This window comes from Haplochromis burtoni, unplaced genomic scaffold, assembly GCF_018398535.1.
Source record: "Haplochromis burtoni strain Fernald_Lab_line unplaced genomic scaffold, NCSU_Asbu1 Contig_1578, whole genome shotgun sequence".
NCBI classification, from domain to species: domain Eukaryota; kingdom Metazoa; phylum Chordata; class Actinopteri; order Cichliformes; family Cichlidae; genus Haplochromis; species Haplochromis burtoni.
In genome coordinates this window covers 1-14,242 of record NW_024583939.1, presented here as the reverse complement: position 1 = coordinate 14,242, position 14,242 = coordinate 1, and the positions used below count along the sequence as shown (strand labels likewise).

The 14,242-nt window shown below is 36.8% G+C and overlaps 2 protein-coding genes across 2 annotated transcripts in view; both read right to left on the bottom strand.

Annotated features, from left to right (window-relative positions):
- LOC102290213 (hydroperoxide isomerase ALOXE3) overlaps positions 1-10,991 on the bottom strand; it is a 25,112-nt gene extending 14,121 nt beyond the window's left edge. The window contains exons 1-8 of the mRNA XM_005952464.2: positions 10,875-10,991; positions 7,796-7,949; positions 7,507-7,705; positions 7,263-7,347; positions 6,900-7,022; positions 6,702-6,805; positions 838-1,004; positions 564-707 (exon numbers count right to left, since the gene is read on the bottom strand). Of these exons, the coding sequence (XP_005952526.1) occupies positions 564-707; positions 838-1,004; positions 6,702-6,805; positions 6,900-7,022; positions 7,263-7,347; positions 7,507-7,705; positions 7,796-7,942 (969 nt within the window). The 5' untranslated portion in view covers positions 7,943-7,949; positions 10,875-10,991. The remainder of the gene's footprint in view (positions 1-563; positions 708-837; positions 1,005-6,701; positions 6,806-6,899; positions 7,023-7,262; positions 7,348-7,506; positions 7,706-7,795; positions 7,950-10,874) is intronic.
- A 1,368-nt stretch (positions 10,992-12,359) lies between these two features.
- Positions 12,360-14,094, bottom strand: LOC102289914 (the record flags this gene model as incomplete). Its single annotated transcript, XM_005952463.3, is given in 3 exon segments — positions 12,360-13,471; positions 13,608-13,703; positions 13,939-14,094. Coding segments are annotated over 3 exon segments (615 nt in total), but the record flags the coding sequence as incomplete, so codon positions are not given.
- Between the last annotated feature and the right edge of the window lie 148 nt (positions 14,095-14,242).

The window sequence follows — 14,242 nt, the reverse complement described above, 5'->3', positions numbered from 1 at the left end:
GCTGATGCTCATCCTCCATCCTCAATGTGCTATTGTTTATATTTTTCTAACCATAGGTCTATAGGTAGCCACCACGTAGCAAACCATTATATGCCAGCTAGCCCAATTTCAATAATGCTACAAACATTGCTGCTGTTTAGTTTTCTGCCGTGTGTTCTGTTTCTTTTTAGAAATCCATTTGTGTTCTTTTTTGCTTTGCCTTTTATGGGTTTTTTTTGCATCTTAAGAAGAAAGTGTGCCCTCTTGATGCATGCTAAATCATTCAGGTCTGGAAAAGCATTTCATCACTCATCCAAGTGACTTCTTCAGTCACTGCAGGTTCCCCCAACTTTATAAACAGTACATTTGCACAATGACTGAAACTAGCACCACTGACTAACGATGGGCTGCGAGGTCAGTTTCTTGATCATTAATATGCAAAGTGTCGTGACCACTGAATTACAGCCATGATTGCTGTTCAGGGAGTTGGGGAATGGAATCACAGCACTGTAAGATGATGAAAGATGCACCCTTTGACTTTGTCAACTTTGTCAAGCATTAGTATTATTGAGTGTTGAACTCACCTGAATAGCAATTGGCATCAGCTTATTATCAGGGGTTTTCTGAAGCAGAATAAGAGGAGCCATCAGATACTGCTTCTTTTTGTTGATGGTGTTTGGTTGCACTCCATCCAGAAGCTTGTAGTCACACAGGAAGATGTTGCCCTTCTGTTTGGAATTCCAGAAAGCATTACTGATGATTTTATGTCATGCATGCAGTTTGAATATTACAATTATGAAGCGAATGTACCAGTAAGATCAGCCAGTCATCATTAGTTCATGAGAATTAAACACTTACCATCATTTCGTCTGCCAGACTTCCCCGACCATGGAGAGAGACCATGTCACCAGTGACAGGAAAGTTCTTTGGGAGTGCTTTACAGCATCGGATCAACATGGGGTTGACACCATTGAGAAACTGGTAGCCAAATAAAGAGTCTTCCTTCCAATGTTTATGAACAAAGTCTGGAAAAATAATATTTTTTACTTGATTTTGGAATACAGGAATCACCACCTAAAGAGTCTTGATGCATGCTATATCATCCCCAAAAGGTTGATTCTGTTCATCTGTTCATAGCGTTTTCAGTGGGAGAAACGTTTAACCACTCATCAAAATAACTTCTTCAGTCTCAGCTGACTGCAGGTTTCCCCAACTAAACAGTACATTTGCACAATAACTGAAACTAGCACCACTGAATGAACAATTGGCTGACTCAGTTCCTTGATCATGATCATTACTATGCAAATTGTCATGACCACTTAATGAACAGTCGCGGTGCAAAAGTACTGTTTATACGTTTGTGGAAATCTGCAGTCAGCTGAGCCTGAAGAAGTCACTTGGATGGGTGATGAAACATTTCTCCCACTGAAAACGCTACGTCCAGATGAACAGAATCAACTTTTTGATCCTACCTAAAGACAACATAGTGCCCAGAAATCTCCGATGACACAGGGACAATTGGGGATTTCCCTGAAGGAAGTTTTTTGATCTCCAAAAACCTTTGTCTGTTGTTAAAAAACTTCTAGCTGCTAAGTTGCACTGGGGTGGTCTACAGCTTAGTACAAAGGGGTTGGGCTCAGAATTGGAACTTCCAACTCTGAAACCATAGTTCACAGTCAGAAAAGGATGGATTGCACAGATCACTGCATTAAGATGAAGATAGAGGTAACTTCAAAATCACATGCAAAGAAACGCACAGAGGATTAACAGCAGATGATCCAGCAAAGTCTACAGGGAGGTCAGGCCTATTTATGCACAAGCACACACATAAACACACATAACAAGTGAAAACTAACACAAAGCATATGCAGGAAGTCAAACTGATATTGGACACAAATGAAAACAAAATAAAAAAAAGGAACAACCCAAACCTGAATTCAGATGGCCAAACATCAAGTACAGAATAAAATAAACATGAAGAGTCTGAGGATGAACAGAAGGCAGAGGAGGGGCGGATAATAACACACTGAGGAAGCTGAACACTCAAAAGATTACAAACTCAAACAATAAACTGTGGTTTAATACAAATGTAGCCAAGTGTACAAGTATACAGATAATAATATTTTCTACTTTAGTTGAAAAAATATCAGTTTAAGGTGAAAAAAGAGCTCTAAAAATTTCTTTGAATGCATGTTCTTTGTTTATATTTATGTTAAAACAAAAATGTTATTGAGTAGTTTAATTTCATTGTTTACACAGTTTCCTGTTTTCTGCATGTAGTGTGCACTTTAATTTGTTCATTTTGGTGATTTGTGTCATTGCATATTTTGGTCACCAGGGGGCAGTGCTTAAGAGTTTACTGCAGTTTTACCAAAACTTAGAAAAATGCATCTTGGGAATTACTGTTTTTTACAAAAAGGTGATATCATTGGCAAGAAATCAATGATGCAAGGGACCTGCACGTGCACCTTAGGGCGGCTATTTTCTGTGTGTAGGGGATAAGTTGTGATATCATATGTGTTCTCCAGTATCCAGGTGAGCTGAAATATTGCTGTGGAATCCAGAGGCCACTGCCATATTTCTTCTTTGTATATCTTTCATTTATTTTACCTCTTTTATTTCTCTGGTCCATTTTTGATTATTCTGTCTTCACCGAAAACAAAAGACTGCACATTAAGAACCCCAGTAATTGTGTCCTGTGAGGTTATTCATTTCTCAGGCTATACAAATAAGGAATTCAAAACTAATATTTTAACAGTAGAGCAATCTAGGTTTGTACTCAAAGCTCATTTTAAACTGAACCGTGAACAGGAAGTCAAAAAATACAACAAGAACTAATGCTCAGATTTACTTGTATGATAAAAGCACAACTGAAAAAGACTAAAAATGATCAAAACGTTCAAACACTAGAATAATAAACAGGAAACTGACATACATTGACTAAGAGTCCAAAAATCAACACAAGAAACAGACTAGAAACCATTCTTGTTTTTAAGTGTAGTTGAATATATTTGATTTCCGGTGTACTCACCGGTACATTTTTCGATTATTTGGATTTATTTGGATTAATTGGATTATTTGGATTCAGATTTGAATGAACAGGAACATTCACACTCAGGACCAGATCGATCTCTGCCAGGGATTGACTTGCAACGCTTGTCCTCAACTTCTGTTATTTCAGCTGAATGTGTTCTCACGTCTTCTTCTCAGTGAGCTGCACTAGCGTAACTGTTTGAGCTATTTTAGCCTACCTGTTCGTTGCTCCGGCCGGCTTGGCTCCTTTTCCTCCACATAATCAAAGATGTGGACCAAGATGTTCCTGAGCTGGTCGGCACTATTTTGGATTCTCCTGATGCTCGTCTACCATCCTACGGCTGGACTGCTCCGCTATACAGCCGCTGAGCTCCTGCGCCTTCGCGGGCAGCTATCGCTCCCGTCGCCGGCGGAGCTCCACTACCACCCGGCATCACTTTCCAGCCTCGCCGGAGATACATCCATCGCGGGTCCCGCAGGATTTTCCATAACTCCAATGGAACTAAATCGTTCTGGTCTGCTACTCGCCGCCCTCGCAGGAACCCTGATCGGGCTGTTAACCATCGATCTCTAGCCCACCTGCCCAGGGCGCCCACCGCGATTAGCAAAAAAGAAGATACTCCACTCAACTTCGGTCTTCTAAACATTCGTTCATTGACAAGTAAGGGACCTCTCACCCAAGACCTCCTATCTGACCGTAAGTTTGACTTTTTCTGCTTAACTGAAACCTGGCAACAACCTGATGACTTTTCTCAGCTAAACGAATCTGCTCCTCTGGGGTTTGTTTACTTTTCTAAACCCCGCTGCTCAGGTCGTGGGGGTGGTCTCGCGATCCTTTTTCGCCAGCACTTGAAAGTCCTGCCAGTTAACGTTGATACCTTTAGTTCTCTAGAGGTCCTTGCATGTGAGCTGACTGGACCCATTCCCACATCATAGCTACTGTATACCGCCCCCCCAAACCTAACCCTGTCTTCCTCAGTGACTTTGCTAATCTACTAACCCATCTTTCATCTCTCTCCCCAAATGTGATCTTGGTGGGAGATTTCAACATTCACATGGACAATAATGACCTTCTGCTCACCAGAGACTTTTCCTCCTGTCTCGAAGGCTCTGAATTTAAACAATTTATCGACTTTCCCACTCACTCTAAAGGACACACCCTGGACTTGGTCTGCTGTTCTGGTCTTACTCCCTCGAATCTTTCTGCTACTGAAATCCCCATAACTGACCACTTCCTCCTTTCATTTAACCTCACTCTCTGCTGCTCTTCTACCAAGCCAACCCGTCTCATCTCGTTCCGCAACATCAAGAACATTGATATGGACATTCTCACTACCAGTTTGGACAATGTTCAGATTCCGGACTTCTATTCTACTCCTTATGATTTGTTGTTATATTATAATAATTGTCTATGCACTGTCCTTGATTCTCTGGCTCCTGTAAAAACCCACTCTGTTTCCTTCGCTCGCTCTGCTCCCTGGTTTACCTCTGACCTCCGAGCTCTGAAGGCCAAAGCTCGGCAGCTAGAGCGTAAATATAAGAAATCTGGTTTAACTGTTGATTCAGAAATCTATAAATACCACGTACTTCAGTATAAAGACTCCATCAACAAGGCCAAACAAAGCTTCTACTCTGGTATTATCAGTTCTTATGAGGGTAATACAAGGACTCTGTTTTCAGTTCTCAACAAACTAATTCAACCCCCCAACGCTTTACCACCACACTTCTATTCCTCTGAAACCTGCAACTCCTTGATGCTGTTCAGGACTACGAAAATCAATAACATCCACCAGCAACTCAGATCAAATGTTGTGTCTACGCCCTCTCCAGAACCTTTTCTCCTTTTTGAGCCGTTTTCCACTTTTCATCTTCCTGATTTATCTGATATTTCCGAGTTCATATGTAAATCAAAGCCTGCCACATGTCATGTTGACCCCATGCCCACAGGGCTTGTGAAATCCTGCCTCTCTTCTTTACTCCCACTCATTTCTGCTATCATTCACTCTTCTCTCACCACCGGTATCGTTCCCTCCTTATTGAAGACTGCTCTAGTCACTCCTATACTGAAAAAACCTTCTTTAGATCCTAACAACTTTAGCAACCTCCGTCCGATTTCCAATCTACCCTTCATTTCTAAGATACTCGAAAAAGTGGTTGCAGCTCAACTTCATTTACACCTGGTTAATAATAACATCTACGAGAGATTTCAATCTGGTTTTCGCTCATGTCACAGTACCGAAATTGCTCTACTTAAAGTCACTAACGATCTTCTAATCGGAGCTGACTCTGGTCTTCTCACCATTCTCATCCTTTTAGATCTGAGCTTAGCCTTTGACACCATTTCTCACTCTGTCCTTCTAAGCAGACTTTCCTCTCTCGGCATCTCTGACACACCCCTCGCCTGGTTTCAATCATATCTCCTCGACCGTTCCCAGTTTATTCAACTAAGATCATTCCGCTCTCGTCTATTCCCCGTCACCTCTGGTGTACCCCAAGGCTCAGTTTTAGGCCCTCTTCTCTTTATAATACACATCCTCCCTCTAGGTACCATCTTCCGCAAATTTGATCTTCAGTTTCACTGTTTTGCTGATGACACCCAGTTATATCTCTCTTGCAAACCTGATTCCTCCCTCCCACCTTCTTCCCTTACAGAGTGTCTATCCGAGTTAAAATACTGGTGTACCTCTAATTTTCTAAAGCTCAATGAGGATAAAACTGATATCCTCCTTATTGGCACCAAATCCAACCTTTTGAAGGCAAACCATTTCTCACTTACCATCGATAACTCCACAGTTTTCCATTCTACTCAGGTTAAGAGCCTTGTCATCCTAGACAGTTCACTTTCCTATAAATCTCACATCAATAATCTCACCCGTTCTCCCTACTTCCATCTACGTAACATTAACAGATTGCTTCCTTCTCTTTCCACCTAGTCTACGTCCATTCTTGTCCACAGTCTTGTTACCTCCCGTATTGACTACTGCAATTCTCTTTTGCATGGTCTCCTCCAAAAATCCCTCCATAAGCTTCAACTGGTTCAGAACTCTGCTGCTCGCATTATCACCAGAACCCCCTCCTACCAGCACATCACCCCTGTTCTTCAGGAACTTCACTGGCTGCCTGTGAAATTCCGGATAATTTTCAAACTTCTTCTGCTCACCTTCAAGGTCATTCATAACCTCGCTCATCCTTACCTTTCTGACCTGTTAACCACCACCTGTTCTGCCCGTTCACTTCGTTCTTCTTCTTCTGTCCAGCTTACTGTATCTTCCTTCCGCCTCACCACCATGGGAAGCAGAGCTTTCAGCTGCTCTGCTCCCAGGCTGTGGAACTCTCTGCCCCCAGAAATAAGAAACATTGGTTCTCTCCCCCAGTTTAAATCCCAACTCAAAACTCATCTGTTCAAATCTGCATATTCACTGTGAATCCACTGTTTGTTATTTTATCTTGTGCTTTATTTTATTGTTCTTATTCTGCCATTGTTTTACTAAGTGTTTTATCCTATTGTAAAGTGTCCTTGGGTGACTTGAAAGGCGCTCATAAATAAAATTTATTATTATTATTATTATTATTATTATTATTATTATTATTATTATTATTATTATTATTATTATTATTATTATTATTATTATATAACATCGTGAAGTATGAGCAATGTTTGAGTGAATGAACTTCTGATGATTTGTTACCTGTTACTTGAGTTCGATGAGCGCATAAAAGATGACTAATATCATCTATGTGAGTCCAGTTTTTCTTTAACTCAGCCATTTCAATCAGTTCCAACTCTACCAGTCTAGAAAAGAAAAACATTACTTATTATGATGCTTATGATTTCATTAGATGTGTAGAGATAAAAAGAGATGTGTAACAGGACATGAATACTTCACCCTGTGACTGCAGTGTATTTCATCTCTGCTGTCTTGGTCAAGGAAAAATGGACATCATAGGGCAGAGACTGAATGCTGTTTCCCTTAATGCAGTGCGGTATCCCCTGTGCATATACATCCCAGCTGGGCACGATAGCGATAACAGAGTGGTGAGTGGAGAGCTTAATTACCAATGTATCTGCAGTCTCAATGAAGATTATATATAAACCTAACACACTTAAATTTTACATAATATTTTTTATAAATCCTGGTGGATTTTATGTGCTATTTATTTGTTTCCATATTTCATTAATATACACCAAATTTTGATTTCAGGCAACTTAATGTTAAGATGCAAAATGTAAAAATACTCTAATTTCTTACCAAAAGACTTTCTGTCGCTGCTTAAGTTCCTGCTGCCGACTGCACCCACCAAGATGACTGTTGCTGTCATCAAAGATTCTGAGAGCTTCATAAAAGATTTGAAAAAGATAAAAAATAGTATATTATCATCTTTTAAAATACAGTATCATTGCAGTTTTGCTTGATCACCTTTATTGCCTCTTTATTGGTTATCTTTTTGGGTGTCATTGAAACGTATAAATAAGACAAGCACATTTCCACAAACCTGTCCCCTCTCTGAAGCAATAGACCTCACTGTCAGTAATCCAGTGGTAGATGGGGAAGTGGTAGGTTTTGTTTTTAGGGGATTTCACTTCTACCTTGGCAGGATACCAAGAGTCTTGGAGAAACCTTTTCTGTTTGTCTAACTTTATCATCACCAGCTTTCCAAGGGATTTGGGGCAGGACACAATAAAATGAGATACCTGGAAAAAACAAAACAAAAATAAAAACAAAAGATCCACATCACATGTAGTTTTAAATAGTTTTAATATGCAGAGGGGTTTCAGACTCACTTGCCCTCTGAAGAAAGATGGTTTCCAGCTTGTGAGATCAATGCGTTTGCTCTCTCCATCTGTCCCGACCAGTGTAATGTAGACGTTATTGAAAGTGGAGGCCAAGGCCAGATTGCCAGTGAACACGGTCACTTCATAGTTAATCATTGTCACCCTTAAAGTAGAAAAACCCAGATGAAGAGAGAATTTTAATAACCATTCTCAGCATCATTTGACCGAACATTTAATTCAAATTAGTACTTTATTCCATCATAAGTTGCAGTCCAATTATTGCAGATTGAAATAGTTTCATAAATAATCTGCCTTATCTCAGCAAATGAGACCAAGAACATCCTCTGAAGAAATGTTGATATGAAAAAAGTCACCGCTAATATCTTTATGTTTTATAGGACTGCTCAGTAAGCTGCATCAGTCATTGCTGATCACAAAAGTATGAACTGGCAGAACCTGCAAAAACTATGCATACTACAGAGTTAGAAGGGAATTATCGTCAAGGACTGTTTTATTAAATTAGAATGAATTATGCATTTTATCCTTCTCTCTTTTCTCTCCTTCTTCCCCTCTCATCTCTCCACTGGTTGCTGCAGATGGCTGCTCCTTCCTGAGTCCTGTTAGAGGTCCCTTTCATTTAAGTTAGTTTTTATTCCCTTCATCTTTACGTTGATCTGTATTTTGAAATATTGATGTTCCAGAAGGAGTTTGATAAGTAAAAATCCTGAAAAATTATTAAATCGTATTAATTTTATTCTGTAAAATCCAAATGCCTGACTTCCTCTTCTTATTGAGTTCATTATGGCTCCAAGAGACATTTCTGAACAACTTGGGATGTTCAATATGGTAACTGCACTTGTGAATGTAGCTGAACAACAGTGAAAGTCTTAATTTATTGAGCCATTTTATCTCATTCAAACCTGAGACAGATTTCAATTTGAACAGCTAATGATGGGATAAGGCTATGGTGGCAAGGTCAGGTTCATAGACGTATTCTTAATAGGTGAAGTCAGTGCAGTTAGATAAGTGGTGGGTGCAAGAGTCCAAGCAACCACTGAGATGTTTCTTTTTATTTTTTAAGGAATATTTTTGTTTATTGCATTTTATTATAATTATCTTATCTCACTATCTTACTTGGCTTCTTAGACTAACATTAAGTGCAGATAAGATGTCTGCTTTAGTTGTGGGGCTGACACTCTTTATATCAGTAACAGTATGCGAGCAGGATAACAATGACAAACAAAAACATCAGCTGCATAGTTCAAGTGTGGTGCTGATATGATCAGTTCTGTCACTTATACTATTGTCGTTTAGCGATAGAAAACACGTTCTCACTCTCAAAGCGTCACATTTTACGCTAGGTGACAAATCGTCAACATATCACCAGTTTAAAAGGTTGGTTTATATATATATATATATATATATATATATATATAAATATATATATATATATCATATATATATATATATATATACTAATATATATAATAATACATATACAATAGAAATATGTACAATATATACATAACACATATACAAACATATATACATATACATACAATACATATATACATATAATACATATATAATATACATACATCATATATATATATTACATATATCACACTATATATATATATAATATAATATATATAATATATATATACATACATATATATATATATATATATATACATACATATCATCATACATATATATATACATAACATACATAATACTAACTACACACATATATATACACACACATATATATATATATATATATATACTACAAACATATATATATATACTACACTACATATATATATATACATATATATACATACATACATAAACATACATATATATATATATATACACTATATATACATATATATACAAATATATATATACACACAATATATATATATATATACTACAACATATATCATATATAACATAAATATATAAATATATATATACAACAATCATATACACACATATATATACATACATATATATATATATATATATATATATATACACATATATATCATATATATAGTAACATAATATATATATATATACACTATATATATATATACACATATATAATATATACATATATAATATATATATATATATATATTATACTACTATATATATATATCTACATAATTACTAATCTATTATACTATATATATTATATACATATATATATATTATATATATATATATATATATATACACTAATCATATAATCTGACAATATAATATTTCCATATATATTTAATAAATATATACATATACTATATACAATCAACACATATATATACATAACAATATATATATATACAACAATATATATACCACACCATATATATATAAATAAACACATATATATAACACATACACAATATATATATACACAACATATAATATATATATATTATATATAATATATATATATATATATGTATATGCTATATTATATATTACTATATATGTATGTGATATCATCTCTGTGTGTGTGTGTGTTTTGCCCTCGTGTTCATGTGTATGATATGTGTGTGTGCTGCATGAAGTGTGTGGTTGTCTGTGTGTGTGTGATGTGTGTATCTCTAAATATACGAAAAGTAAGTTTTTGTTCCATATGATCGGGTTAAACAGTCTGACTCACAGAAATAACATATTGAGACATTTATATTTGACCAGGTGCACAGAAAACATCCCTGAATCGACAAAACTCGGTCATCTTATCGTTAGACACCGTCAAAGTTAGTTCACAAACGCATACATTTGCTCAATGCTAATTATATTTTGTTGTCACTGGGAACAGAAAGAGAAAACGTTCAGACATTTTTGAACACACACTGAATAAGGCTCTGTGTGATGCATTTCACACAGAGCCTTATGTGTTCAAAAATGTGCGCACTCAACATTACTGTCATATTCATTGGGGGTATCCCCGGGACTGTTTTGTTCTTTCCACGTTCGATCCGTTATTCTAAATCAGCAGCCTCCTGCACTCTACCTGCAATCTGCACACTGCCGTGCCTCGACTTCTCTGTGAAGGAAACCAGCTTACCTGGAGGGGGAGCGGAGAAAGCTGCGAGGAATTCAGAGAGATGTCTGCACAGCCAAAGCGAAAACGCACAAGAAAATCCGACTGAAAAAATCCTGGGTGATTACTTTTATAGTGTCGGAGAAGGTCACACGAGGAGGAGGGGAATATTTGTGGAGGAAGTTTCAAAAGTCGGGTGGCGGCGGGGGTGAGCTGAGTTAAATATTGGAGGTGCTGAATAGATGACTTAATAAAAGCGGACATTAAACATTAAAGAAAGAAAGAAAGAAAGAAAACAAGAGCGGAGCAAAGAGCACCTTTTGTGTCAAAAGAAAATCCGAAACTCACTGGAGTTTTGAGAAATAGCCAGCGTCTGCAGGATAGTGTCAAGAAGACAAACTGTTAGTGAGAATATCCAGCAAGAATGGTTGCAACATTTAATGAAAGTTAAGATAATGAATAAAAAAAATCACACCAATCTGTTGGTTTATTTTGTTTTTAAGTCAAAAGGTTATGCGCTATATAACAGCACAACGTTTCAGGATGATTTTCAAGAATAGGTGCCACCACAGCTTAACAGACACAGACTGAAGTCTACCACTAATGATAGTCAGCACAGTCATTCTCACAATGTCAAAAATACCCAGCAGGAGTGTGAGAGACACAATAATGGGGCATTGTTCCTCGATTTTAAACTGAAACTAAAACACGATGAGTTTCGTTTTTAGTCATTTTCCTGGAAATGTGCTAGGCGCCCCTGTGAACAAAAGGTCATCAGCGCATTTCATGGCAAAAGGATTACAGGAATCTTTTGCCATTGCTTGGTATTTGACTCATTCCGTCAGCCATTAGATTATATATTTAGACTGCTTAGCTAGGCGTAATGATGTTTCAGTATATTATCTGCTAACTGTTTTGCTTAGAAGGATGAAACTTCCTGGAAAAAGATAGTGGGAATTGCTCTCTGCCCAGCCACAGCCCGTGGGACAGAAACCTGTTGTAACTAAAAGATACAGAGAGTTGTGTGTGGGGAGGAGGTATAAAAGAGGAGCTGAGACGTCCCAAGGGCAGAGCTGGTGAACTGTGATGTTTGATGTGTGTGTTGGCTCTCCTGCGCAGTAATAAGTGAAAAAAATGTTTTGTTCAATGTACTCAATTTTTTTATGACAAGTGGTTGCACGAAATAAATTTGTTTGAATCCAGAAATATTTTTTAAGTACACAGAATTTAATTTAAGCGAGTAAAGCCAACATATATTTTTAAGCTACTTTAACTTAACTGTTGTGGATACGACTTAGTCAAATAATATTAGTAATTCCAACTACGGTTGTGTTAAGTGTACCAGAATAATTTGTTTCCTTTAAACTTATGTCCCAAAGTTATATTCAAATCAATAAAATTGTTAATTTCTCTCTATTTCAATTAAGTAAATTTTACTTAAAAAAAAAAAAAATTGCTTACCCTGATTTGTAGTTCTTTTTAATAACGCCAATAATGAAAACTACAAAATTCTTTCACATCATTTATTAATGCAAAATTTGTTGCAAACAGAATAAGAATCCACATGTAAGGGAAATTGCTGTAATTTGTATAATACAAATTACAAAACTTTTGCCTATGAACTAATAGCTTTAAAAAGCTCTATTCAAATAAAACAGAAACAACAGACAAGAGAAATGTTAACCAATGTTTCTCTTCCTCTAACAAAGAATAAAACACTGCCAGCGGTATAAAGTATCACAATTACAAACTGATGCATCCACAAACTAACCAAAGTTTCAGACTTGCTGTTCTGCGATCCATATTTAGAAATTGCATTTTAATAAGGTAATTAGACTTAAAACTAAACTTGTGTTTTCCTTACTGCTTTCCATTCTAGTCCTTCCTTGAGGATTCTGAATGTTTTACATGTTTTCTGACCTAGCATACTTGCTTCAAAACAATAGTCCTAAAGTGTTACCAGTGTGCTGCAGTGTGGTAATCATGCAATTATTATTATTATTGTTATTTTTTTTTAAATCAGGTGAGTTAACACTGATTATAGGGCAGCAGCTATCAAGGACCGGAATAAAGAAAAATTGCTTCGGTAAACTGAATAATTACAAAGTTGCTCTTCAAGCTACTCAAATGTACCAAACGTGAAACATTCATTATTGAAAGTGAAAATGTTCAATCAAAACATAATACAGAACGTGAGAACGAATGATGGTTATACAAATATTTCACTCCTATTCACAAGAGCACCAGTCATTGGTAATTTACATAACAAAATGTAAATGGATGTGTGGTTTTAGAAATCTTCCTATCCAGTAGCAATTTTGTTCTTCAGCCCAAGGACTTTGGGGGAGAGCTTTTCCCCCATCCAATCCCATCAACACTTTCTGAATGAATTCATAATAGTGCCTCAATTTCTTGGGGTAGGCTAGGTTTAGTGCATAGATTACTCCAAGCATCAATGCACAAGCTTGGGCCGGAGATCCAATGCTGTCCATGACTATCTCCCCTTCAACAAATATTCCAATGTCATCATAATGTCCATTTTGTCCATCCTCCTTGTTGATGACATAAATGCCCATGGTGTGCTTCTTTAGGCCTCTCTGGATGTCATCTCCTTCAATGTCCTAAACATTTAATAAAAAGGTAAAAGAAAAACAATTAACTCTACAATTAAATTCCAATCTAGTCGTTTGTGTGTGTGTGTGTGTAAATATCTATCTAAGAAGTGTGTGTATAGATGACTTGCTAACAATGACTTACCAAGTACTCCCGAATAAGGCATCCGTCCTCTTCACCAAGGTAGAGGCAAAGTGCCCTGAGAACTGCTTCCCTTTTCACTTTAACATCACTTTCAGCCTGTTTAAAGAGAGTTGATTAAACCAATTTGGAAAAAAACAACAACAATGTCTGACCTTCGCAATAAGTAAATTTTATCATAAGTCAGTTCAAACATAGTAAATAAAATTTATATATGAAAATTTCAAAATTTAGATTGCTTGGCCGGTCACCTAAAATAGCTTATTTGACTCACCAGTGACCTGCCACTTAAGACAAATTAAATCCAAATAGAATTTGCAATATTCAGATTTACCTCTTGCATGATCTGCAAGTGGTGGGCAAGTTTCTGCCCAGAAACACCGCCCTTCTTCTGGAAAACTGTCATCAGCTGAGGTGTAATTCTGTCTAACTGTGCCGCGAAGGTCGTCTCCAGTTGAAGTGTTGTAATACGCTGGAATTCAGCATTTACCTGTATGACACACACAGAGAAAAAAAAAAAAGAAGACTGGTGCTTAATCATTGGTATGATTATTTTGTTATTTCTTCATTAAATGCTACAATGTAATTGCCATCACTTCATAAAGCATGATTAGCATATGGGTTAGTATACAGTGCAT